Consider the following 25,193-nt stretch of genomic DNA (forward strand, 5'->3'; position numbering starts at 1 on the left):
ATTCTTCCTCCCATCCTTGTACGTAAGGGATGCCCGCAAGCACTCACAGGGGTGAGGGGTATGCAGCTTAACTCCTGGCAGCCCCACAGGTGCGGGGGGGCATTAGAATGTGCTTACAAACGCAGCGAGGGGAGGGAAGGAAGGAAGTACATGCTGGAACAAGGGGCGCTTTGCGAATATGCATGGGGATTCTGACTGCTGCAGAACTGCATGGTACACCAAAACGTGTTACAAACAACGTCAGAAGTGCATGGAGCGTTCACTTACTATTTAAAAACAAGGAAATGAGATGCGTGCCTTGCAAAGGGGTCATTTTGAATAAATGCAGCAAAGGATGGCTTATGCTAGCAGATGTAACTTGATGTTGAAAAGGAGCACATGCAACTTGAAGTGGCCTAAAAAAGCCATAAGCATTAGAAATTTGTAAGTTTTCGAAATCAGAGTATACCTGGAATCAAATTTACTGTCTTTAAGACAAAATGAGCTTTCCAAGGAGGGAAATGAGGTGCATTGTTCAAAATGGAGATTGCATTGTTATAGTTTGGGGAAAAGTGCACAGGGCCTCATTGCAAGGGTGTAAACCTAGTTTTACTTAATAGGGCATGGAGATGAAAAGGTGGAGGTTAAGTCAAATGTCTGGGTTTTAAATCCTGCAGTTATTTCAAGATGTGGCAACCTTTAAAACTTGCATTTGAGTTAAAGCTTTTTACGTGTCTTTGTGATTACATTTTGTTTTTTGGAACCTCATGTGACAGATTTGGGCTCAGTTTTTCTTATAAGGCCTATACTTCTGGTTGTCCTTAATTAGTTCCTAGGTATGTAGGTTTCAAGCTTCTTTAAACTTTAGCACTTTAAATTCATTTTAATTCATTCCATAACAGAGTTCAAGCTTAGAAAAAAAAATTTTTACAGTCTCTGAACCAGGAGAGTAGTTAAACTTAGGTGTAACCTAGGAGTGTTTCTGAATTGGGCTGCAGGATGATAAACAGTGGCCAATTTGGAAGGGGGCAGGAACAGATTGGGGTTTTTTTTATGTTGGACTTTTTTTTGTTGGTTTTAAATGTAGTTTTGAGTAGTTAGCTGGGTTTTTTTTGTTTCCTTTTTTTTTTAAGCATGAAGTGTCATTATGTGTGTCATTTAGTTTTATTTTAGGGAGTCAGTGGTACAGCCCATTATATGACTTTATTACAGTCCTTTAAAAAAGTGTGTGGACACTAACCTATTAAAAATCTATATCCACAAACTTAAGAATGTAAATGAATACAAATAAATACATATATTACTATATTAGTTAAACTTAAGGGACATTTTTTAAGGTGTTAATACTGGTTTATTTGTTGCAGTTGTCCTACAATGAAATGGATTTTTTTTTTTGAATATGTTACCAAAGTTTGAAGTACTTTCCTCACTTTTAGTTCTTAATTTTCTGTTCAGTTTGGTGACTCATTAACTTGTTTGGGGAGTGTTTTTGTCAGGGAAGGAATCTCTGATGATGTTAATTGTCTAGGTCAGGAAGGTGTTTTTGATGTGAACATCCAGGTTTAACATGAGTTCTAGGAAGTATGGGTGTATTGTTTTTGAAATATAGTGAAGAATTTTGGCAAATGACGAGATGCCTCAGTGTGTTTTACTGTGTGCAAGCAGAGACCTGTGCAAGCAGGTTGTAAGTGGTATTTAAGTGTATCAGAAAACTCTTCCCTGATTTTGTGTGTGTATTTTTCACCTGGTCAAGGTAATTTATTTCTAAAAAGTTTGTGTAAGCATTTTCATCTTTACTTACCGTATTACTGTAGATGTATTACTTACATCTTTATTTATTCAGCTTTTTTACGCTGTGTGGTTGATGGTTATAATGTTGATGTTGGTTAGGCTTTTACTGGTGGCTCTTGTTAGCTGAGTGTTGGCCTAATTCCTCTCCCCCCTCCTTTGCAAAGAGGAAGGTACAAACTTTTCATTTCATCAGCTCACTCTGTGTCTTGTTTCTCTTGGACGAATACCTGCATTGTGAATGTGCTACGCAGTGGTGGCGCTAATTGAAATCTTCATCTTATCGGAATCCAGGAAGAGACCCTAAATGTTAGAACAGTTTTAATGGTCAAGGAAAAGATCCTTCAAAACCCAAAGAGTAGGACAGGCCCACAGCGACATGCCTTCAGGCTCCGGTGCTCTTTGACCCAGGTGCATGCTGAGTCTTTAGCTCTTCAGAGTGTTTTACCTTCCATCTATTTATCTTCAAGTAATACAAACTGTAACATACAGTGACAAAGTTCCTGTGGTTATAACAGTGCAACTTGGTGGAGTATCTCCTTTGTTTTAGTCAGCATCACGGAATCATGCAGTCTCGCCAGTTCTCTTAGATGAGGTGATGTACAATTGTTGTCTGCTTATCTCCTCTGGATCACAGGCAGCCTGAATTACTGACAACCAGGATGTAGTATTCAGGGCTGAGGAGTTCATTTTGTAGAGCAGAGTATTGAAAAATCGTAGTAACAACCAAACTGTCCTACTAACCAAGATTTGCATTTAAATGGCATTCCACTTAAATGGGTGGCAGACTTTCCACATTTTTTTCTTATTTATATTCTTAACAGTTACTGTAAAAGAATACAGAACAATGTCTCTAGCCAAGTAAGGCATGATTTTTGTGCTTCACTGTGGTATTATGGTATGTCTCAAACTTGAACAATGATTAGTATATTATTATAAAATATTTAGAGAATCACAATATTTGGAATAGTAAAAATGCCTTCAATATCACGCTTATTAATGGAATACTTAAAGTTTGTGTGGTTGGATGTGTTTGACTGCTGTCTCTTGTTGGACTGGCCTTTGGTGGGGGGATTTTATGTTCATGTTTTTCTGTAATTCCTTTATCCCCAGAGGGCAGCTGTACTTTATGGACAGGTGTCCCATATATCTTCTCACTAAACATTTTACCATTACCTGTTTGCTGTAACAAACCTTTAGGCTCATCACAATTGGGTTGTTTTCCATGCATAGTGGAATTTTAAAGAAAATCAAGATGCTTAGAAATCCGTTTTTCTTTTTTTTCTTTTTCCTGGAGACTTTGTTTGCTTTTTGCTTTTTTTTTTTTTTTTTTTTTTTTTTTTCATTATCTAAAGCTTGGCATCTAGATTTTGGCTAAGAAAATCACCAGCCTGTCTAACAAGCTAATGCACAGCGCTGAAGATGCAAGTCAAAAGATCTGTCATTTAAGATACATTCATTTCTTTAGATGGACATTGATGGGCTGTGAGCATTACAGTGATTGACTGTCGCTTTTGTTAATTAGTTATTTCACCAGAGAGCTTTGATCTTCAGGGTGAAAGAATTTAACTGGAAACCAGTTGCTCCGTTTTCTGTCTGTAGTAATTTTACACTTTAACAGACTTTCTTGCTCACAAAGAGTTAAGTGGAGGCACGGAGATACAATTGTAAGATATGCGGCCTCTTGTTTATGTGTGAGAGGATTTGTCAGCCTCCCAAACATCTCACCTGCTCTCTACATCTGGCATGCTCTTATTTTACAATTCAGGGATTTACACTTTGATTTGCTAGCTGGAGAACCTCGCTTGTTCAGCCAACAAGTCATGAAAGATACAGAAGGCAAGTTCAAGTCTTAGCAGAGAAATAGCATGGGTCAAATTAGTGGCTGATACTGCTGTAGTGACATGCAGATCTGCACTTTGTCTTCAGCCATTTCTCTAAGCAATTCTGTGCAGCAAATACTATTCTCAGGGAGCGTACATTTTAAAAGATAGGAATCATTTGATGTACTGCAGATGAATATGGAGTTCAGTCATTTTTATAGGTCTGCAGTAAAATTTCTTGGTCAACCTTTGTGCTGCATAGAAGTGGCGTCAGGTGAGTAGCTGGGGGCTTGAGTCAATTAGAGGGGGAGCTGCTAGAGCTTACTAATTTGTGAAATTAGTTATGGCTTATCTTGAATGTGTCCCAGCTAAGAAATGGTCAGAATGTAGAACTGGTGTGGTAGTGCTGCTTTTTTTGTTTAATTTGCCTGGGTTCGAGGCACAAAAGAAGTGTGACTGAGTACTTCTCAGAATGACAATGTGAGATTCCATTGGCTGCTTGTTTTGCACTGGTTCTTCAGGTGATAAAGTGATGCTCTAGAGTATAGAGATTGTTTGTTCTTGGCTCCTACTGACATTGCAGTGCTGATCCCAATGTTGAAAAATGCTCACAAAGCATTGGTGGTGCTTGGTATGTCTCATTTTTTACGTTGCCTTAGATTTGAGTTTACCTTGTTGTTTTCCTTTTTCCATCCAAATGACTTTCAGTTAGGTGTGACTGCTGCAAAGCAATGTATTGGAGCTGTGCTTATGATAGAATTACAAATGCATCTTGTTCTGAAAGAGATCATTTGAGTGCTGAATCTTAGACACATTCTGGTTGTCATGTCGAAAGGAAATGGAAACATTTCACCCATCCTAAGAAAATAATTTTGATTTTTCTGTTACTGTTTTTCTTCAACAATTCTTATTTTATGTTAAACTAATTCACTTTCACTGTACAGTTTTTTCCACTCTGGTGTAAGCTGAGCAAATACTTTCCCAAGAGGTTGACTTTTAATTAAGGAACCGGTTTGGATCTTGCTGTGACAAACATGGAGCTGTATCCAGTTTGCATGCTGCTGGGAGAAAGGGAGCAAAAGTGAAAACCCACTCAAAATGTTGTCTTAGTATTTTTATCAAATGTTGTAAGTTTTCTCAATGATATCCAGCAAGAACTTTTGTTGCTGTGCATTCCCATTTGAAATCTGAATGATGCAGAGTAGTATATGGGTGGGAGATGTCTGATTTTGTGTTCTTAAGATTGAACAGGAATGAGGCTGCAGGTTTAGAAAAATGGTCAGAAGTCAAACTTTCTAGGATGAAGTAAAGCACAGCAGAAGGTGTCTTCTCTAAGGACTGCTCATGCTTCCAGGACATCACGTAATTGCCAATTGGTCTTTATGTTGGGAAGTTTCTGTAGTGACTCATGCTCTGAGACACAAGTCTAACTCAGTTCTATTTTACTAAAGATGGACTTTTTATATAGGAGTAGCGTGGTTTGACTTAAACTGTGGAATTTGAAGCCAAAATTCAATCTTCTTTCTTAGGATAAGTTGAAAACCCTTTCACTTGCTGGCATAAATTCTGTGCTGTGTGCCTGTGAGTTTTTTTGTTCCATTTTTTTTCTCCTTCTGTGACAGATTTCTGGAATATGTGGAACTGCAGTCTCTGTTCTTTCCCCTGTACTCTACTGAGTTTATTCTCCCCATCTTAGCCACCAACAGAAGCTCTGTGCAGGAGCCTTGTTGCCCAGGTGCTAAGAAGTTCTGAGGAAGGGAAAGTTTTAAGAGGAATTAGAGCAGTTGTGATCTTTCTAACCAAGAAATACTGGAGCCAGTGTTTATTTATAAGGTCATAACAGTGTAGCTACTGCTCTCCCTGTTTAAACGAGACAGTGATTCTGGCAGAATATTTCCCATGTAGGACCTTCATCCCCAAGTCCGTTACTTGAAAAGCCATTGGGCTGAAAGCTGTGTTTCCTAGCACTGTGCATCTGGAATGAAGGGGAGGTGACATAAGAGAGATGAGGCAAAACTGGATTTTTTGGACTGATTTTTGTTAGCCTACATGTGTATGGCAATCAGCATACAACTGAGGTGCAAAAAATGCCACATTTAGTCACACCTTATTGCAAACAATTCATTCAAATACTGTTTTAAAGCTGGCTACATAAAGAAGATTCATTAAAGATGGAAAAGTTTTTGGTTTTTTTTTTAAGTTCCATATTCTCCAGTGTTAAAGTGTAGCAGGTCTGAGGGCTGCAGGCTTTCATTCTGTAAATGGAGACAAGGTTTTTTGTTCCTTTTCAACTCCTGTTTGTTTCTAAATGTCAAGAAGTCAACATTTAAAGCACTGAAGTTGAATAGACTGAATAGACTTCACCAGTTCAGCAACTTCAGTTTGTTTCAAATATCATGAGTGTATTGTCCTTGAATATTTGTAATATAAATTATTTTAATAGATTATGGTAAGTGTAGACTATAATTATCAATATCTATAATTAAATGTGCCATGCGAGTAAAATTGTTTACTCTTTAATCTTAATTACAGGCAGCTCCTCAACTAGAGAATTCCAAATAGGGAGAGGCATCTACTGCAGACTGCTTCATCACTTTTGGAGACGACTAGAGAAGGAATGTGATTTAAAAGAAGTATATGTTAGATGAATGTGTAATGCTGGGACACTCAAGGTGCTCTGGATGCTGTAAATAGTCCAGTTGTGGCAGCTGGAGTCTATTGGCAGATCAGTTTATCCTTCACAATAAAGCTGTGGGATTTGAATGGAACAGAAGCAGACGTATTCTGCCTTTGTTCTGTCTCCAACTTGAGTGTGGTAGGGTGTGTGATTTTACAGTATGGAGTGGGAATGTTGAGTGATACAGTGCAGCAACTCTGCTGTATGCCATGGGGCATGATGCCCAATTCACAAATGAGGTACTCGTTTTCTAATGCAGTCTTTTTCCTTATTGTTTAACCTATTAGATACTATAATGACTTCTGAAATGTCTGTGCTGTGTGCCAAAGCAAACATGATAGTGTGTAGGATGTTTCATACAGGAGATGGAGATTGGTGTGAATAATACAGTCAGCTGACTACACTGTGCTTGCACAAAAGTATAATACTCTGTTATGGTATTTAGTGATGTACTTTGAGTCCTGATAACATTTATCCATAGCTCTACCTGAACCACCATGCTTCCTTTTCAAAAGGAAGTGTTAGAAAACGTTTTAAGAATGTTTTCATAAAACATTAGGAATGCCTTACTTTTAAGGTTCCTTTTCTGCTGCTTCTTTTGTCTGGTGTAACATAAATATATCAGGTTTTTACTCCTGGAGAAAGAGACACCAAAAGGACTGGTTAGTCTGCTTTTTCAGTGAAGAATGAAAATGTGTAAGAAGGAATTGTGATTTTGTTCTTGGAGTAGAAGATCTCAAGGAATGAGAGGACAAGCAGTAGCTTCTTTCACAACGTTCATTTGTTGTAGTTTATCTTTGCCTGAAACTGTTGTCCTTGGTGGGCTTTTGCGTCTTTTGTTGTTGATTCTGGTTCATTTAGGCAAATCAAGGCCATCGTTCTTTCTGCTTGCTTTTGTCAAGGGCTGACTCATTTATACCTTTACTGTGTGAGAGACCAAGGATTTTTTCTGCTAGAACTGCGGACACTTAAAGAATCCTAGTGTAAAGCTCTGCCAGCTTTTTGTGGCATGTGGGCTTTAAGGTGATCGTCGATGATTCTGGAATGTCTGTGATGCCTTACGTGACCTCTTACTAGGCCTGCTCTTACACCATCCTGCAATACTGAAGGAAGTTCCAGGACCTTCATGTAATGTCATCTGTGAATGTGTGTTGTGTTTTGGAGGCTTTTAATTAAGGCAGCTTTGTTTTGTACATATACAGCCAAGACAACTTAGGCTTAACCTGGACATTTCTTGCTATAGGGATGCTTGCCTTCTGACTGCTTGTGAAACTCTTATGTTTTTGTACATTTGCTATGGTCAAACACTTTCCATCAATACAGCAGCAAACCAAAAGGCAGTCACACAAGCGTGCTTTCATTTTCTGCACAACTCAAACTGTACTAAACCTGGAAATGTATTTTTATAGGCAGGTGATGTTGACCCATTGCTTCTGTAATGGAAACATCTGGCCTCTCATTTTCTGAAACATTGTTTTGCAGGGTCTAGCTTGTGGCTAAGATTTTGTTCCCACCTTTAAAGACGGGAAGGGAATGCTGTGTTGGTGTTGTCTGCCTCTACTTACTGCTCAATTACTGATTTTCTTCCAGAATCATTTCACAAATTCTTCTGTACGTCTTTTTATTTGTAAAATATCTACACACTGTTTCTTAAAGGCAGCTTTTCTGTGTTGTTTATTTTTTTCCCCAGTCCATTGGATTTTTCATAATAGTATTTTCAAATTCACTGAGATCTGTATTTCAGTATTTATGTGCTATAGTTTATCTTATCATTCTCTGCCACCCTACCTCGTTAGACTCATTTCCTATCATTACGGAGGAAGTGTGGGAGGAAGTCAAGTGGTTGAACAAATGCCAGGGAGCACTATTACTAAAACTTATTGACAAATTAGAATTGTAGTTGTTTACCTAGGTCACTGTATGTTTACCAGAGGGCCTAAAACCATTTTTAATCTCCATTCTTGATTTTTAAACCAAGATGGTGATTTAATAGTTAGTTTGAGATTGTCCAAACTTCATTAAGTATAAAAAAATAAAAATGTGGTTCATCCTAATACTTCAGCTGATAGCTGTGAAAAAAGTTGTATGTATTTGGATACTTCATTATTTTGATTGAATATTTCATATTTCTTTTAACACCATATCCAGATACTTTGCTCTTGCGTTTTTCCTTCTCTTGGGCATTTAGGATAGTGGAAGTAAAGACAGGAAAATGTGGCATCTCATCTAATACAGCATATTCATACATGTCTCATTTGGCTTATTTCTGGCTTGTTGGCTCTCAGTAGGAAAGTTCTAGTAGGACAGGAGTAGATAAAGGGATTTCGGTTCTCTTTTGTCTTTTAATTCAGTTGAAATTGATGTCCTGAGACATCTGCTTGAAATAATGTTTCCTGTATGCTACAATAGGAAAACAGTTTGCAGTGTTTTTATACAAAGTACCTGAAGCTTGATTCTTCTAGAATGTTCCTAGGAGGAATGATTAGCCAGTATTTCTGAATAAAAATGAGAATTTCCAATTTAATTTTTTGTCTGAGGGAAATATTTGTCTTTTTAACTAACTTGAATTATTGGAATTCTAAATGTCATTTTAAAGATTAATAGACATATCTTGCGTGGGAAATACAACAGAATACAATAATATTCTGATTAAAAATAAGATATACATACCTGAAATTCTGCTTTATATTTGTAGTTAAATAAGATTATTAGGTGAATATCACTTAAGTAGCTGTGAAGACATGAATCCTTAACTTGCGATTGTTTGGAAAGATATTTTAGCACAGTCACTGATGACAGAAACTTTAACGCGTTGATCTGGAAATGGCAAACTTCTTACTGTTGTTTTTATTTCCAGGTAGGAGACGACAAAGAGTGCATCGTCCTCGTTCTCCAATATTGGAAGAAAAGGATATCCCACCTTTGGAGTTTCCTAAATCCTCAGAGGACTTAATGGTGCCTAGTGAGCACATCATGAATGTGATTGCCATCTATGAGGTACTAAGGAACTTTGGCACTGTTTTACGCCTTTCTCCTTTTCGTTTTGAGGACTTCTGTGCTGCTCTGGTAAGTCAAGAGCAGTGCACACTTATGGCAGAGATGCATATAGTGCTTTTAAAAGCAGTTTTACGTGAAGAAGACACTTCAAATACTACCTTTGGACCTGCTGACCTCAAAGATAGCGTTAATTCCACTTTGTATTTCATAGATGGAATGACGTGGCCTGAGGTTCTGCGAGTATATTGTGAGAGTGACAAGGAATACCATCATGTTCTTCCTTATCAAGAGACAGAGGACTATCCTTATGGACCAGTAGAGAATAAAATCAAGGTTCTGCAGTTCTTAGTGGATCAGTTTCTTACAACAAACATTGCACGTGAAGAGTTAATGTCAGAAGGTGTTATTCAATATGACGATCATTGTAGGGTTTGTCACAAACTTGGGGATTTGCTTTGCTGTGAAACTTGTTCGGCTGTGTACCATTTAGAGTGTGTGAAACCACCACTCGAGGAGGTACCAGAAGATGAGTGGCAGTGTGAAGTCTGCGTGGCACATAAGGTGCCTGGAGTAACTGACTGCGTCGCTGAAATCCAAAAAAATAAACCGTACATCCGACATGAGCCCATTGGGTATGACAGGCACAGGCGAAAATATTGGTTCCTGAACAGAAGAATCATTATGTAAGTAAAGGAAACATTTAGTGCATTCTAAAGAATAATATTGAATTGAATGTGAATTTGCAACGCTATCCTGTAAGGCGCTGTTGCCATCTCGTAATTATTCTTTAGTTACATAGGACTTTACTGACTTTTTAACTTGATCTCTCTAAAGAGAATATAATTATCCCATGATTTTTCTCCAAAACAAATATTCTCAAATTATATTTAAGAAGGGGAGGAAGGCAGGGGCTAAGGCGTAATTTTAACATACCTGAAATGCATAAATGTGAGGAAAAGAAAGCAAACATTTACCAAAAACTGGAGTTCCCATTAACTTGCTGAAGTACTGCTTAAATGCCTTTATGATCACATGGTGCATAGGAGACTGGTTTTGGGGCACTGTCACTTGCCTGGAGGGTATTTTGATATGCTGAACTGTGCTCCCCAGCAGTGATTATTTTTATTCTATTCTCCTACGTTTGTGATTGAGGTCTAAGAAGTTTTCGTACTAAAATAAACATCATAGTATCCCTTAGTTTAAATAGATAAAAAAAATTTTGAAGCCTGAGTTGATCCAAAAAGACTACGTGAGGATTTTCTTGTAGTTCATCTGTTGCTTGCTTTCAAATTGATGTTTTTATACTTCCAAAGACAGCAATGAGAAACCCTATAGCTAAACTGTAGTGTTTCAGAAAATGGTTTCTTTAAATAGTGCTGTCCCACTTGTACCTTCACAGTTCTGCAAAAATCTTTAGGGTTCCCCTGCAGTGAAATGTCTTGTAGTCTTTCATTCTGATGATGTCAACTTCTGCTGTGATTTCAGAGTGAGGTAATTAACCCATGAAAAATCAGCAGATCGTTCCTTTTAATTTTTTTCTTTCTGTTTTCTGTTTCAGTACAGCAAATAGTACAAAATTGACATATGTTTTGTCCCTGACTAAAACTGGTAGTTTGCCCATGTGTTGTCTCTCCAGCTTTCAGGCGTCTTTCCTTTTGAGAAAGGGCTGGAGGTAAAGGAGTGTAGAAATTGTTGTGAAGAATTCACATTCCAAGCAATTTTCCCAATGACTGTTAATTTTTGCTTGCTTTGATACAAAGTTTATACAGTATTAACATAACCTTTCTTGAGTAGAAATTTTAGGAGGCATCAGTACTAAATGGGATACAGAACTTGAATATGCATTGAGAATGTGAACGTGTTGTGGATTTGCATAGCTACAGAAACAAGTATCACAGATTTACTGCAGTTGGTTTCCTTCATGTGTGGGTGGCTCTTCCAGTTTGGGGCTAAACCATACCACTGATGCAAATGCACTTGAGTTGTCTTTCTGAGAAGCCATTAGGGTTTGTTTGCATTTTGCTGGTTTCTGGGAAAACTTTTATAGAACTTTCACTAAACTAGTGTATGTAGCTGTGCTGCTTCTGAACTGAGGTTTGTTTTTGTGTCTCATTCCTGGATGGTTTCTGTGAGTCAGTGTGGGTCTGGAAGCAGTAATGTAACTGATTGATCTGTGAGGGAGTGCTCCTTCTCCTTTTGTTCCATGTAGCCAAACAGCTGCCTTCATTACATGGACATTTATTTAGACCCTTTTCTTGTCTTGATTAAACACTACTCAGTTGTGTCCTGTTGGTTGGATTTTCTAAACCCAAAACAATCCTTTTGGGGTTTTTTTGTTTGTTTGTTTGCTCGTTTGTTTGTTTTGAAGTGAAAATCTAGTAAAAACTAAATATTTCAAGTGTAAAACCATAGTGAGGTTTTGCAAGTATAATGAAAGTATTTTTCTCTTCCAAAGGGCAAGGAAGAAAGGGTCTTTTCTGGTAACCACAAAAAAGTAAAGTAAAATAGGAGGAAGATGACAGATGAAGGACAATCTCTCTTCTCTGCCCATACTTTTTGTAATTTCCTGTCAAACTTGCAAGGAAAACCTTGCTGTAGAGATGAGTTTGTCTTAATGCTCTACTGCACTGCAAAATGATTTTGTTCTGCTCACCATTACAGATTTGAGAACTAACAGAAGTAGTAATAAGTCAGATTTTATTAATGGAAGTTTTGTATCTTAATTGGTGTTTATATAACAAGAAAACATCATTAATTCATTGGATATCAAAAAGGATAGGAACTATAAGCAATACAGCAAAAGGAAAATTGCTATTGGAATTTCCATTTTCCTGATTTTCAATTAGTAATAAAATGTTTCAAAACATCAATGAAAAATTTGTGACGTTTACCAAGGTCAGAGTAAATGCAGTTCACCCATTACTTCCCAACTTTCTTTTATATTCTCATGCAGGTTACCTAAGTTGAGGTTTTCTATCCTTCCTGTTGCAGTTAGTTGCCTTCTGCTATTGTAACTGTACCTGTGCCTGCTTCCAGAACAAATTGGTTCAGAAGTATGTGGCTTGGATTAAAAACTTCTCAAATCCTGCTGATGGGATCCGAGTGACAAACAGACACTGAGACATCCTGGCAGCCCTGCAGCTGTGGTGCCCTTCAGCATGATGTGGGATGTACAAAACTGACTACTACACTATTCATGACACTGAAGTGTAATTTAAGTTTTTTGTAACGTGCCTGTAAAGCCACTTCATAATGAAACAGAAGCATTAACTATATAACAGAACTGTACTTCAGTTCACATAGATGTTAATCCTGTGCTGTCAGTTCTAATGTCCTGTAGATTTAATAACCACGCTGCATAGCAAAAGCAACCATTTTGCATGTGGAAGCATGCTTTATGCTTTGGAAAACTGAAAGAGGATTTGAAGGATAACTGCCAAATGTTAAAACTTGAGATCCACAAAATGATATCATTGTAGCAATTTTAAAAAAGCATTTTTCAGCAGTGTTTAGCAGCGCCGTGTGATCCAACACATCAAAGGATGCAAACAGTGCTAAAAACAATTTGTGTAAATACTGGTATGAAATCTTGCCTGGGAGTTAGAGAACTGAAATCCATAATTCTTGCCTTTATTTTTTTTTTTTTTTTCCCCCAGAGGATTTTGTTAGGCTGTGCTGCTCCCTGCCCTTTTCCCCTTTCTGGTAGTTCTAAGTGTTACCAATCCATCACATTGCTGTTTTCCCTGCCTGCTGAAGAGTCAGTCCTGGCACAGTGTCCATCCTTCCATCTTCTTTTTATTCATAGCCTGTCTCTCGGGTTTCTCCAGATCATAGTGATGTTCCTTTAACCAATTCAAGAAGGCATTTGAAGAAAGCTTGACTCTTTTATTAGTTATTTTAAATCAACTAATTTTACCTAAACAGATTGCATTGAATGTTTTCTGTGTTATTGGTTGGACTGTTAGTGAGTCACTATGGGCACCTGGGGGCTTCCACTAGCTCACACCTGAGCCTTGAAAAGAGATCTGACCAAAGACAAGTTTCATCTTTATACAGAACAGCCAGCTTGTGCCCTTGGATGTTCTATCTGTGCATTGTCAAGAGACAGCTCTAATTCTTGAACTTGTTACTGAAGTGATGGTAGCCTTTAGTTCAAGAGAACTTCTGTGTTCAAAGCCCTCTGCAAATGAGGAAGGGAAATAAAATACTCATGCGTGACCTCATGGATCATTTCTAGAATGTTAATTTGGGCATTTCTTTAATGAATATGTAGAAAAACGAACGGTGGGTCTTTTCTGTGGAATGCTTTCTCTTTGTGGTCTGGTGCCTCTAGTTTTATTGGCTTGCAGTGCAACATATTTTTACTGGTACTAAAGCTTGTTCTTGAAATAGGTAGTGAAACTGAAGATAACAGCTAATACTGTTTCAGTCTAATGGAACTTTGTAACACTAGAGTAGGAAGAAGGGACTTTTAAAGGCACCTGTGAAAGCTGTACAGATGTTAATATAAAACATTTTGTGAATGTAAAACTGCCCTTCAGATTTCCTGAATTTGGAGTCAGAAGCACAGCTTGTTATGGATTCTGGAGACGTACATTCTTTCATTGCACATTCTTTGGGACTTAGTAGAGTGCTAGTTACAATGATATTAAATATAATGAGAATGAAACAAGTGATTAATATTGGTTTATTTGCATTCAGGTGTTGACATTTAATATTTCTCTACAAAAAAAAAAAAGGGGTGATAATAATCATTTTTGTCATCTCTCCAGATATTTTAATATTATTATTTTTAAAACACTCTTGTAGAGAGGAAGATTCAGAAAGTGAGAAAGATAAGAAAGTCTGGTACTATAGCACAAAGATTCAGCTGGCAGAGTTAATTGAATGCCTAGACAAAGATTACTGGGAAGCTGACCTATGCAAAACTCTGGAAGAAATGCGTGAAGAAGTTCATCGGCACATGGATGTAACAGAAGACCTTACTAACAAAGCCAGGGGCACCAACAAGTCTTTCCTTTCTGCAGCAAATGGTAAGCATATTCTGTCTAGTGGGAATAAGTACTGCACTTTGAATCAAATTCTAGCTTATGTTTATTTTATTGTAAAATGTTTATTGAGCCAAACTGATAACAGCAGTTCTTTTCAGTGTGTGTTATTAAATTCTTGTATTCAAAAAACCAGTCCGTTTCTGAATTTACAGGGAGAAAAAGATTTTTACATCAGCTCGTCAGAACTTTTTTGATGTTCATTGTCATTTTTTTTTAACAGTTTAACTGCTGTTTATATCTGATAGCTGGTTTGCCTCAAACTGGATGTGCTTCACTCTGATTTAGCATGGATTTTGATTGAACATTCATTTTACAGTGAAATGACTGACCTAAAGGAAGTGCGCTGTAGCAAAATGTTAGCATTTTCTTAGTTGGATTTGCTTGGGAAGTGTTCAACTAAATGAATGAATATATGGCAGGAAATTATTTTACATCCTACTCCATGAATGTATCATTAATGCTTGAAGCTAGGTCATACTTGCATTGATGTTCTTCCTGCTAGCCACAGTTGGATTGTGAGTAGAGGGCTTTGGAGAACCATCGTGCAGTGCTGGCTGTGTAGTGATGACTTAGGCCTCTGTATCGTGTGTTCCAGGATCTCCTGAATGATTCAAATTTCTGATTTGCTTAGAGTGTGCCAGATTGTGATCCCCTTCATGTGTTGGAGCTGGGCTGTCAATTATTTGTTAATTTACTGTTACTCTCTCTTACTCACTCAATCTCTATCTTCATAAACATTTATCAACTCAATAGGAGTTGCAGAAATCTTCAAGCTCAAATATTTTCTTCAGTATTATATAAAGCATGAAGGAATGCTGTCTCCCTTGCAGTTCCCTGCTAGAAGTTAATGTGCCTTGAAACAGTGAATGCCTCTGTAAACCTGTGGAGGTTCTGGGGGAGGCCATGAAAGTTGGATATTCTGCTTTAAAAATGGATTTGTCATCACTATATAAATGCATAATTTGCGATCATTATTAGACCTTCAGAATTGTTTCTTCTAAGAAAAAAAAAGTGATGAAGTTGGATGTTACTTTTTGTCCATAAATGAAAGGAAACAGTGTCTATGCCATGCTCTTTTCTGCTTATAAGCTCTACAGGTGCTGCTTAGTGTGTATTGATGACATGCATTTTATTGTAGATGAAATTTTGGATGCTATCAGAGCAAGAAGAGGAGAGGTAGAGGAAGACAGAAACACACCAGCAGACGAGGCAGAAAAAGCCAAAAGCGATGCTGAGAATGACCAGGCAGATGGTGAGAAAGGCAAGAAAGAATCTGGAGATCAAGATAAAACTGAGGACACATCCACTGAGCAAACTATGGAGAAAGTGAAAAATGAAGGTAAAGGAACATGATTGTGCTTTAACAACTACAGTTATGTAAAGAGATGGGTTTCGTTTATGTCCTTAGGTTTCCCAAGCTAGTGTGTTGTCTGATTCTTTATTTTTAAGCAATTGATTTATTTGTGGTTGTGTGTTATAATTATTTCTTTTGTTAAGTAATTTCACGGTACTTTAGCTTGAGGTACAAGTGGCGTTGAAAGAATGTGATCAACATCTGTAGTAAGCAGTATTTCAGCGTTGTTTTAACATTGTTTTCCTCATCTGTATTAAGTATTTTAAGACAAGACTTTCCAGTAGCAGGAGACAGAAAGGGGGAGGGTGGAAATAAGAAACCTCAACAGCATGAAACAGTTGGGCAAAATTAATAAAACTGCTTCTATGAGTGACCCCAAATGACAACCTAAGACATACTAAAGAATATCCCTAAAGTTTTGTTGTGCATTTTACTATAGAGGCAACAGTCATTGGGGATAAAAGTAACTGTCTGACATCGAGCACTGACGACAACAACACAAATCCTTCTGCAGGAGAGAATAGTTGCTCTGAAGGGAAGAACGCAATGGGGTGTCAGTCAGAAACCCCTGATAGCAACAACGTGGCAGAGAAGAAGGTGGCATCAGAGCTCCATCAGGAACTCTCAGGTACAGAAGGCACTGTTACTGATGCCTCTGTAATTTGGGTAATCTGTTCAGTTTTGCTATCTGGTTTGTCCACTAAAACCATTCACAGCGTATATCACTCATGCTGTTTGCTTGCAGTGCCATCCTTTACTGCTACGTTGTCATTAACATTTCAAAGTTAATTTTCTTGCAATCAGTGCTGGAAATTTGTGGTCCTCCATGACATTAGCATTTGTTTCCATGCTTTCCAAAGATGACTACAGCTAAGCTTTTTATGTTCTATTTTCTTTATATTTTGTTTTTGCACAGTGATCCATAATGGTTGTTAGCATCCTATCAAAGTTGATTTCAAGTTCTAATTTGCTAATGGCTTTTATTATTTTAACCTCTCATTTACTATATCAATTACTAATAAAATAATTTCATTCACATGAGTAAACTGCTGCAGAGATTTCAGGATAAAAATTGTCATGATTGACAGGAATTTTAAACAGATATAAGACTTACATGCACAAAAGCTTTTGTATTTTAGATGTGTCAATGTATGTCAATGGTTGTAAATAATAACATTGTGTTTAAAAAAGAGCTTTAGATTTAGTAACAAACACAATTTGATTCACTGTAATGTGAGTTACCGGAGTATTCTTTTAGAGTGATATTCTTTCAAGCTTACTGTGTAACTGGAAGTTACTCTAAGCAACTTTAATATATTTTCAGCTGCTGTAAATAAAGAAATACTGAACTGTGTAATGCAGACAGTTTGTTTGAAATAGTGTAGTAGTAAACATTTTCTCTCCAGCTGAATTAATTGCAATCTGTACCCAAGTGAATAACTCTTGAACTTCTTCATATGAATACATCTCAACTTGGTAATAAACTCTGTCAATAGGAGAAAATGAAAGTTAAGATTAATCCATAATCTGGAAAATATATATATATATAAATATAAATATATATATAGGTTTCATGCTTCCTGTTAAAAAAATTTATATTGATACACTTTCATACAGGTACATTTCTTCTTCCAGAGCTGCTGGCTGCTATTTCTAAATTAGTGAGCTTTGTCTTTAGGCAAGTGTGGATGACGAGTTTTTCCTGCAGTCTTTATTGTATTTATAGTGTATTTATTGTGTTCCTATGAAGAAGTTTCATTTTGAGACCGTTATTTCAGAGAGAGGAGGGATACTGAACTGTTGTCAGTAAAGCAGCCAGCCTTAACGACAAGAAAATAAGATAAAATGAAGAACCTGAACAAAACTATGTCACCGTCGTTGCTAAATGTAATGTGGGTCTTTTGAATCTAGTTTGGATGTTTCTTCTCTCTTCCAAACAGCAGGCACAAAATTATTCCATTTTTCCCATACTAAAAAGGAAATGGATCAAATAATGTCAGTCACCCATTTGGCAGTGCCAGAAATCGAGATGCGTTTGGGTTAGGACTCTTCCAAGAATCTAAGAACATTTACCTTAAGATCTTTTTGCTATCTGTGAATGTTTCACAGAAGGAAGGTTTTGGTCTGTTGCCTTCTTAATAGGATCCCTGATCTTTTGAAAGAGTTCCAGAAATAGACAAATCTTTTTTTTAAATTAAGCAATGTCTGTGCACAACATTAAGATAACATTGCTTTTGTAAGTGTTGATGCCTTCTTCCTGGGAAGAGGGAGCAATTTATTTCTAGGCCATTGCAATTCAGTGGCACTTAAGTTGAAAGACCATACTTGGACCCAGTGTTGTAGAGACAAGAGAGGTAGCAGTTATGTCTGCAGCTATCCAGAGAGATGGTAGCAAGGACAACTGAGGAGTGAGAACTCATTACTCTTACAGAGCTTGAAGCAATGTGTAGATGCACCAGATTGTAAGAGAGAAGCTGATATTTTAAGTTTGTAGAAGAGAAGATCTGATAAAGTGATACAAATGGAATTGAAATTGGTGGGACTCCTCAGAATCAATGCGCTGAAGAAGAGGAGATGATCAAAGATGGGATTAAAAATGGGAAGGGAACTGAGAATGGCATGCTTTGTTAAAGTGTGATATCATCAAAAGAGAGACTCATAGAAGCTTCGGACCAAATTTCATTAAATCTGCATTCTAAAAGCAAACCAAAATCTCAGTAAAGAGCTGCTTGTTTGTGCATATAGAAAAAAAAAAAAAAGTATTTCAAATAATAAATACATGAAGTAATGTGCTTTAAATTTCAGTTTCAGAAAGTTTAAGGTTTAATTTGGAGCTATAGAAACCACTTGGAACAGAACAACAACAAAAACTTGCAGGGATTCAGTGCTCTGGAGGAAACTAATATCTTACAGGTGTTTCTTTGCAGTCCAGCAAAAGATGTTCATCTGACTTTGAATTTTTCATTAAAAAAAAAAAAAAAAAAAAGAAAAAAGAAAAAATTGCATTGATTCATTTTAAGAGGAAAACTAAAAATCAAGTTCTTCTTTTGTAGAAGAAACTGGTCAGATGATCCCTAGCAACAACAGTGCATCTGCTGCAGCTCCACAGACAGATGTTGAAAACAGCAACAGTAGTGAGCTCAGCTCCGGGCAGAATGACTCCATTAAGATGCCTGATGATGCTGAAAATGCAGAGGGGGGATTGCAGACTTCAGAGGACATAGGTAAAAAAAAAAAATTAGAGAAAACATTGCTATATATTTTCATGTTATTTGTTTTTTATTTTTACTTCAATACATCAACAGAAAACTTTTAGCTTTTGAGTTTGTTTTAAAAGCCTTTTTTTCTTGGACAGGAGAGAAAGCCAATGGTGAAAGAAGTGATTCTCCAGGCGCTGGGAAAGGGATGCCAGGTTCAACACGAATGCTCACAAGATTACGAAATCCGGATAGCAAGTTGTGCCAGATGAAAAGCCAACAGGTTGCTGCTGCAGCGCATGAAGCAAATAAGATACATAAAGAAAACAGAGAGGTTTGTGCACTCTTGGAAAATTCGGGGGAGAAGGAAGACTGTTTTAGAAAACTGATGTGCTTTGTGGTTTTTTTTAATTAAAAAAAAAAGTGATTTGGAAGATACTTTTAGACAGAAAGTTCTAATAACCACACGTTGTGTCACAAGCTTTTTTTCTCCTTTTCATTTCCCCTTGCAGTATAAGTTGCTATCTATACTGTGGTATAACAGTGACCCAGTGCACGTACTTGATTTTAAAGTGCTGGTCACAAGCTATGGAGTTGTTTATGATATGGCCAGTAGCAAGTTATATACGTTTTCTCTCACTTCTGTCTTCAAAGTTCTCAGAACGGCTGTGCCAAAACTGTAACTTAATAGTGGTTTGTGTTTGGTTGTTGTTTGAGTAGCTGGGTAATAACGAGGTTTGCAGTTCATAATCTGTACTGGCAGATTATGTCCACGTAAAAATAGTAGCACTCCTTGGTGCAGACTGAAGTGAAAGCTCTCAGATTTGGAACTCCATTATGAGGAGTTATCCATGTCATGTTTTCAAGTCAACAATATTTGTTTGGATACATATATGAGTTCTGTGATTTACTCTGAAGGTGTTTCACAGAAAGCTTATTTCAGTTTAGTTAAGCTATTCTCCCAGAGCCATTAGTAGACATAATTCAGAGCAGCAGAACAGGATCCTGTTTGACTTGCTGAAGAGGCTTTTTTTTTCTTTCCAAGTGTTGCTCTTGGGAATATTGTAGCTCTCTGTGGAGTGAGTGCAAACATATGATAAACAGTTACAAACTAATGCTGGGTATCTTTACTAATTTATATATAGGCAGTTGAAGCCTTATAACAATTAAATTGCAAACTTTGAAAATCATTCTTTCTTGAAATAGGTTCTGGTGGTCAACTCTCAAGGTGAAGTCTCCCGAATGAACACAAAGAGGGAAATTGTGATGAAAGGAAATATCAACAATTATTTCAAATTAGGTCAAGAGGGGAAATACCGTGTTTATCATAATCAGTATGCCACTAATTCCTTTGCATTGAACAAGCACCAACACAGGGAAGACCATGACAAGAGACGACATCTCTCACATAAATTCTGTCTGACTACTGCTGGAGAGTTCAAATGGAATGGGTCTGTACATGGGTCCAAGGTTCTTACCATATCCACTTTAAGGCTAACTATTATTCAGCTAGAAAACAATATCCCGGCATCGTTCCTTCACCCTAACTGGGCTTCCCACAGGTAAAGATATGTTGTCTTGTGTTTTTGCTAATAGTATGAATGGGCAATAGCCTTTGTATTATCGAGTTGGTGATTTTCAAGGACCAAGCTTCAGTATATTGAAATATAAGAAGTTTGAGTCTTGTGATGAATGACTAAAGATTGCACATTTGAGTTAAATATTAAAATATAGATGGCTTTATCCTGTTATGTTCATGGACTTACCATGCTGTATCAGTACGTGTATATGTTTCATGTTTTTATCTTGTCTCCAATTTAGGTCTAACTGGATTAAGGCTGTTCAGATGTGCAGCAAACCTAGAGAATTTGCACTAGCTCTGGCTATATTGGAATGCGCAATTAAGCCTGTTGTGATGTTGCCAATCTGGCGGGAATCCTTGGGGCATACTAGGTAAAAAAATAAAGAGAAAATAACCATACACTTTCAAGAGGAACACTTTCTAGAGGAACTAGTAATTATTAATTACTGCAGCTGTGTCTAAGAGTAGACAGAGCTGCAGACAACTATGTCTGCATTATTGGAATAAGCAAAAAGTTGGGTTCCTGTTGCAATTAGTGCATATAACCTGATATTAGCCTTTCCTCTTAACTTCAGATATTTTAAATTATTGAAATGGGTGGCACAGACAGTTGTTTGATTTATTGTATTTGTTTGTAAGATCCTGTACTTAAGTATATTTAAATTTGCCTAAACCTATACGTACTAGATTACGCAGAATGACTGCAATAGAAAGGGAAGAAAAGGAGAAAGTGAAAAAAAAAGAGAGAAAACAAGAAGAAGAAGAAACAATGCAGCAAGCTACATGGGTGAAATATACATTCCCTGTTAAACATCAGGTAAGGTTTTATTTTGCATGAAAAACATGCAAAATACAGAAAGTATTGATGTCTAACTTTTTTTCTATTTTCTTTAAGGTCTTAAAATAGTAATTGATTAATTGATTCAGTTACCAGCAGACACATCTTGAAATTTAGCTTGTATGTTATTTCACAGATACACTTCAGTTTGCTTCAAAAATTCTGTAAATTAGAAAGTTAAAGATTTAAACTTAAGACATCTTAGGTTTTTAAATGAATGTATACATTAGCAGTGCAGCAAAAAAAAGCACGATTAAAATTAATATATTTAAAATATTCATCAGGTTTGGAAACAAAAAGGAGAGGAGTATAGAGTAACAGGATATGGTGGCTGGAGCTGGATCAGTAAAACACATGTCCATAGGTTTATGCCCAAATTGCCTGGAAATACCAATGCAAATTACAGAAAGTTGCTGCCAAGTAAGTATCTGCATTAATTAGAATCTTTTTTTAATTTTTTACATACTGCCTTCTGTTACCTATTCATATAATTTGTGTTAATTATAAAATTAATAGTTCATAGTCATTGTTAATATACTCAGTTCTCATAGATATTTTTTAGCTACATTAAATTTTTACAAGTATGAAGTTCTGGGGTATTGGTAGATCATGTAAATTAAAGACTGAGGAAAATACACAGATTGGCAAAAAGTGGCATCTAATACATGGGTGAATGCATGTATCTCTTTTTTTTTGCATTGACAGATGTGTGAATAGGCATTGAAATGTAGCAGATTATTAAAAAAAAAAAAAAAGCCCTTTGAATAATTGAAACTATTTTATCTGTTAACAGCAAAGAATGAAGATGAAAAATGCAATTTGGATAAAAGAAAAGGTCTAATAAAAGTAAAAACAGAGAAAGATAGAATGAAGGATTCTCATGATCTTCAAGCGAAGGACAAAGGCAGCATGTCAGAAGCAGCAGAGAAAGTACAAGTGAAGGAAGAAAAGTCACATGAAGAAAAAGTTGATACAAATTCTGAAAACTTAGGTCATGCAAAAGACAAAGGTGATATACATAAATCATTGTAAAACTAGCTATTCATTGCAATACTCTGTGTAGAAGCCTATGACCTCATGAATAACTACTAAAAACTGTGTAATGAGTTGTGTTGAGACATCTCAGTTAAGTATTTTTTTTAATTGTCTTTTGTAGAAATGTCTAAAGTTTTCACTTTCTTTTTCTTGAAATTTATTAATATGTTATAAGGTGCATTTACTAGTTTTTAATGCAAAAACACACTTTTGGTACTCATTATTAAAGGAACTTATTGATTCAGAATTATTTCTTCACAGAGGAAAAAGAAATCGATGCTGAAAATTTTAAAGTCATCAAGGAAGAACCTATGGATATAGATATGAAAACTGAATCCTCAATAAAAGATGAGGATAATCACTGTAAACTTGATATAATCAACGTCAGCGAGGGATTTCATTTAAGGACTTGCTACAAGAGGAAAGTGAAATCATCAAAATTAGATGGACTACTTGAGAGACGAATAAAACAATTTACACTGGAAGAAAAACAGCGTCTAGAGAGGATGAAACTGGAGGCTAGTGCTAAAAATGGAGGCATTCAATCATTAAGCTCCCAGAAAAATTTAGAAGAGCTACAAATGAAAAAAGTAAAGGAAGGAAGTCAATCAGACACATCTTCCCAAAATCAAACCTATATTTCAGATAAAGTCCAAAATGAAGATACAGGTCAGGATTGCTTGCCAATCAGCAGCATCTCTGCTATGAAAACTGGTGAGCTAGATGAGCTCTCTTTACCTTCAACAAATAGGCTGTCAAAAAGAGAAGGACAGCTTCTAGATGAAGACTCACCTCAGTCCTCTGAAGGTGAAAGATCTATTCAGAATGATAGCAAAGAGAAAAACTCTGAACCTGTGGCAGCTGATAAGGGTCAAGTACGAGAAGATGTTAAAGTGTGTGAGAGTTCCATTGTTGAGGACTTGAAACAAACAAGTACAGATGGTAAAGTCAAATGGGATGTTTTGGAAACAAACGAGAAGCCTTTCAAACAAAAGCCACCTATTACCAGAGTATCTCAGAGAGAATGTGAAAACTCGGAGCCAGTGATAAGTAAAAGCAGCTGTAGAAAAGGTGCTGTGGCTATTTCTGATAAAACAAATATGGAAGGGAATTCTGAACAGCAGAGCAGAGATCCAGAAAAGAATTGTATAATAAAAAGCCATTTTGAACCACTGTCCTTTCAAAAAAGTGAACTGGATAAAGACATTACTCCAATAAAAACTGAAAGTAAATCTGAAAACAAGGTTGTATTTCACCAGAAATTAGTTAGTAAAGATATAGAACCACTTAAAACCGAGCTAATTTCTGAAAGAAACCTTGGAAGTCAAACTTTGGAACGTGAGGATGGAGTGAAAGTTGATGAGGAACTACTGAGCTCTCAACTAAATGAGGCTAATGGTCAAAAGAAAGGTCAGGAACTGAAGGTAGACACAAATACCATAAGCAAATACCTTGATCAAACAAATCTAAATAGTGTTACTGACAAAATGAATAATAAAGATGAAGAAACTGAAATGGACTTAGAAAAAGATAAATCAACATTTCAAATGAATGGAAAAGACAATGATATTAAAGTACTATCAAATGATGAAAGTTTAGTTAAAGTCAACTATGAAGCGACAACAGGAGATGATGTTGAACCAAGAGTTAATAATATTAATAAATCCTTTCCAGAGCATGAAATGAAACCACTGACTTCTAAGGAATCTTCAGTAAAACCATTCATGAATGGTGACATCACAACTGAGGACAGTGTTGATAAAAATGCTCTGGACCCTAAGTCCTCTCTGCAGAGTTCACCTGAATTTGAAGCTGAAAAGACTCTTCAGCCATCAGAGGAAGTCCCAAATTATGTGCAGAAAACTGAAGAGAAACATCTTTCTCCTCAAAGATCTGCCTTTCTTGATACTTCTTCCACACCAGCACATGATTTCTGTAAAGAAAATAATCTGAGCAGTGGAACAGAATCTATGGAAACCGAACATGCTGAGGATAAGAAAGTCGCTTCATCTCCTGTAATGTCATGTGAGGAATCTAGCTTGAGTAGTGACTTTGCTGATCAGAATGGTCTACAGGCATACAAAGTAGAAGATGTTAATGGAGAAAGTAAAATAAAAACTGTTATTACTGAAGTGACCACCACAACGTCAACTGTTTCTACAGAATCCAAAACTGTGTTTAAAGTTGCAGAGACTCTAGCTTCTAATGATGAGAAAACAACAGTGGTGTCATCTACAGAAAACTGTGCCGTATCCACTGTAACTACCACCACCACTGTGACTAAGCTTACCACTCCAGTTACACACAGCAGTGTTGATGTCATTTCTGTACAAGAACATCGTAAAACAGTGGTAACAACAACAGTGACTGATTCTCTGTCCACCCCAGAAGGCACATTGGTTACTTCCATGACTGTCAGCAAAGAGTATTCTACAAAAGACAAAGTGAAGTTAATGAAATTTACAAAACCCAAAAAAACACGTTCTGGAACTGCCTTGCCATCATATAGAAAATTTGTAACCAAAAGCAGTAAAAAAAGCATATTTGTTTTACCCAATGATGACTTAAAAAAGCTAGCCAGAAGAGGAGGGATCAGAGAAGTTCCCTATTTCAATTATAATGCAAAGCCTGCATTGGATATCTGGCCATATCCATCTCCAAGACCAACTTTTGGGATCACTTGGAGGTATATATGTTATGTTTTAGAGGAAAAGTTTAGGATAAAACAAAATTAACTGGATTTAAAAATAAAGATGACACGTGTTCATGCCCAGAAGTGACTTTTTCACTAACTTGAGTCCAAGTGGAAAATTTTTTCTCTTGCTCACAATAGATTCAGGGTTTTTGAAATGACAGTAATTTTACTTACAAG

General features: G+C 36.7%; 1 protein-coding gene across 11 annotated transcripts in view; it reads left to right on the top strand.

Moving 5' to 3' along the window:
- The window catches only part of BPTF (bromodomain PHD finger transcription factor), a 47,018-nt gene that overhangs the window by 942 nt on the left and 20,883 nt on the right, over window positions 1–25,193 (top strand). For 8 of the 11 annotated variants that reach the window (XM_052687763.1, XM_052687768.1, XM_052687772.1 and 5 more), the window contains exons 2-13: window positions 9,125–9,947; window positions 14,074–14,297; window positions 15,454–15,654; window positions 16,109–16,297; window positions 18,723–18,893; window positions 19,025–19,200; window positions 20,073–20,428; window positions 20,688–20,819; window positions 21,136–21,265; window positions 21,571–21,706; window positions 22,080–22,295; window positions 22,583–25,007. In XM_052687763.1, coding sequence (XP_052543723.1) covers window positions 9,125–9,947; window positions 14,074–14,297; window positions 15,454–15,654; window positions 16,109–16,297; window positions 18,723–18,893; window positions 19,025–19,200; window positions 20,073–20,428; window positions 20,688–20,819; window positions 21,136–21,265; window positions 21,571–21,706; window positions 22,080–22,295; window positions 22,583–25,007 — 5,179 coding nt within the window. Of the gene's footprint in view, window positions 1–9,124; window positions 9,948–14,073; window positions 14,298–15,453; window positions 15,655–16,108; window positions 16,298–18,722; window positions 18,894–19,024; window positions 19,201–20,072; window positions 20,429–20,687; window positions 20,820–21,135; window positions 21,266–21,570; window positions 21,707–22,079; window positions 22,296–22,582; window positions 25,008–25,193 lie in introns of those variants that run through there. The other 3 variants (XM_052687773.1, XM_052687766.1, XM_052687770.1) reach the window with 3 other exon arrangements.

Source organism: Tympanuchus pallidicinctus, unplaced genomic scaffold, assembly GCF_026119805.1.
Source record: "Tympanuchus pallidicinctus isolate F22 unplaced genomic scaffold, pur_lepc_1.0 scaffold23, whole genome shotgun sequence".
Lineage (NCBI taxonomy): Eukaryota > Metazoa > Chordata > Aves > Galliformes > Phasianidae > Tympanuchus > Tympanuchus pallidicinctus.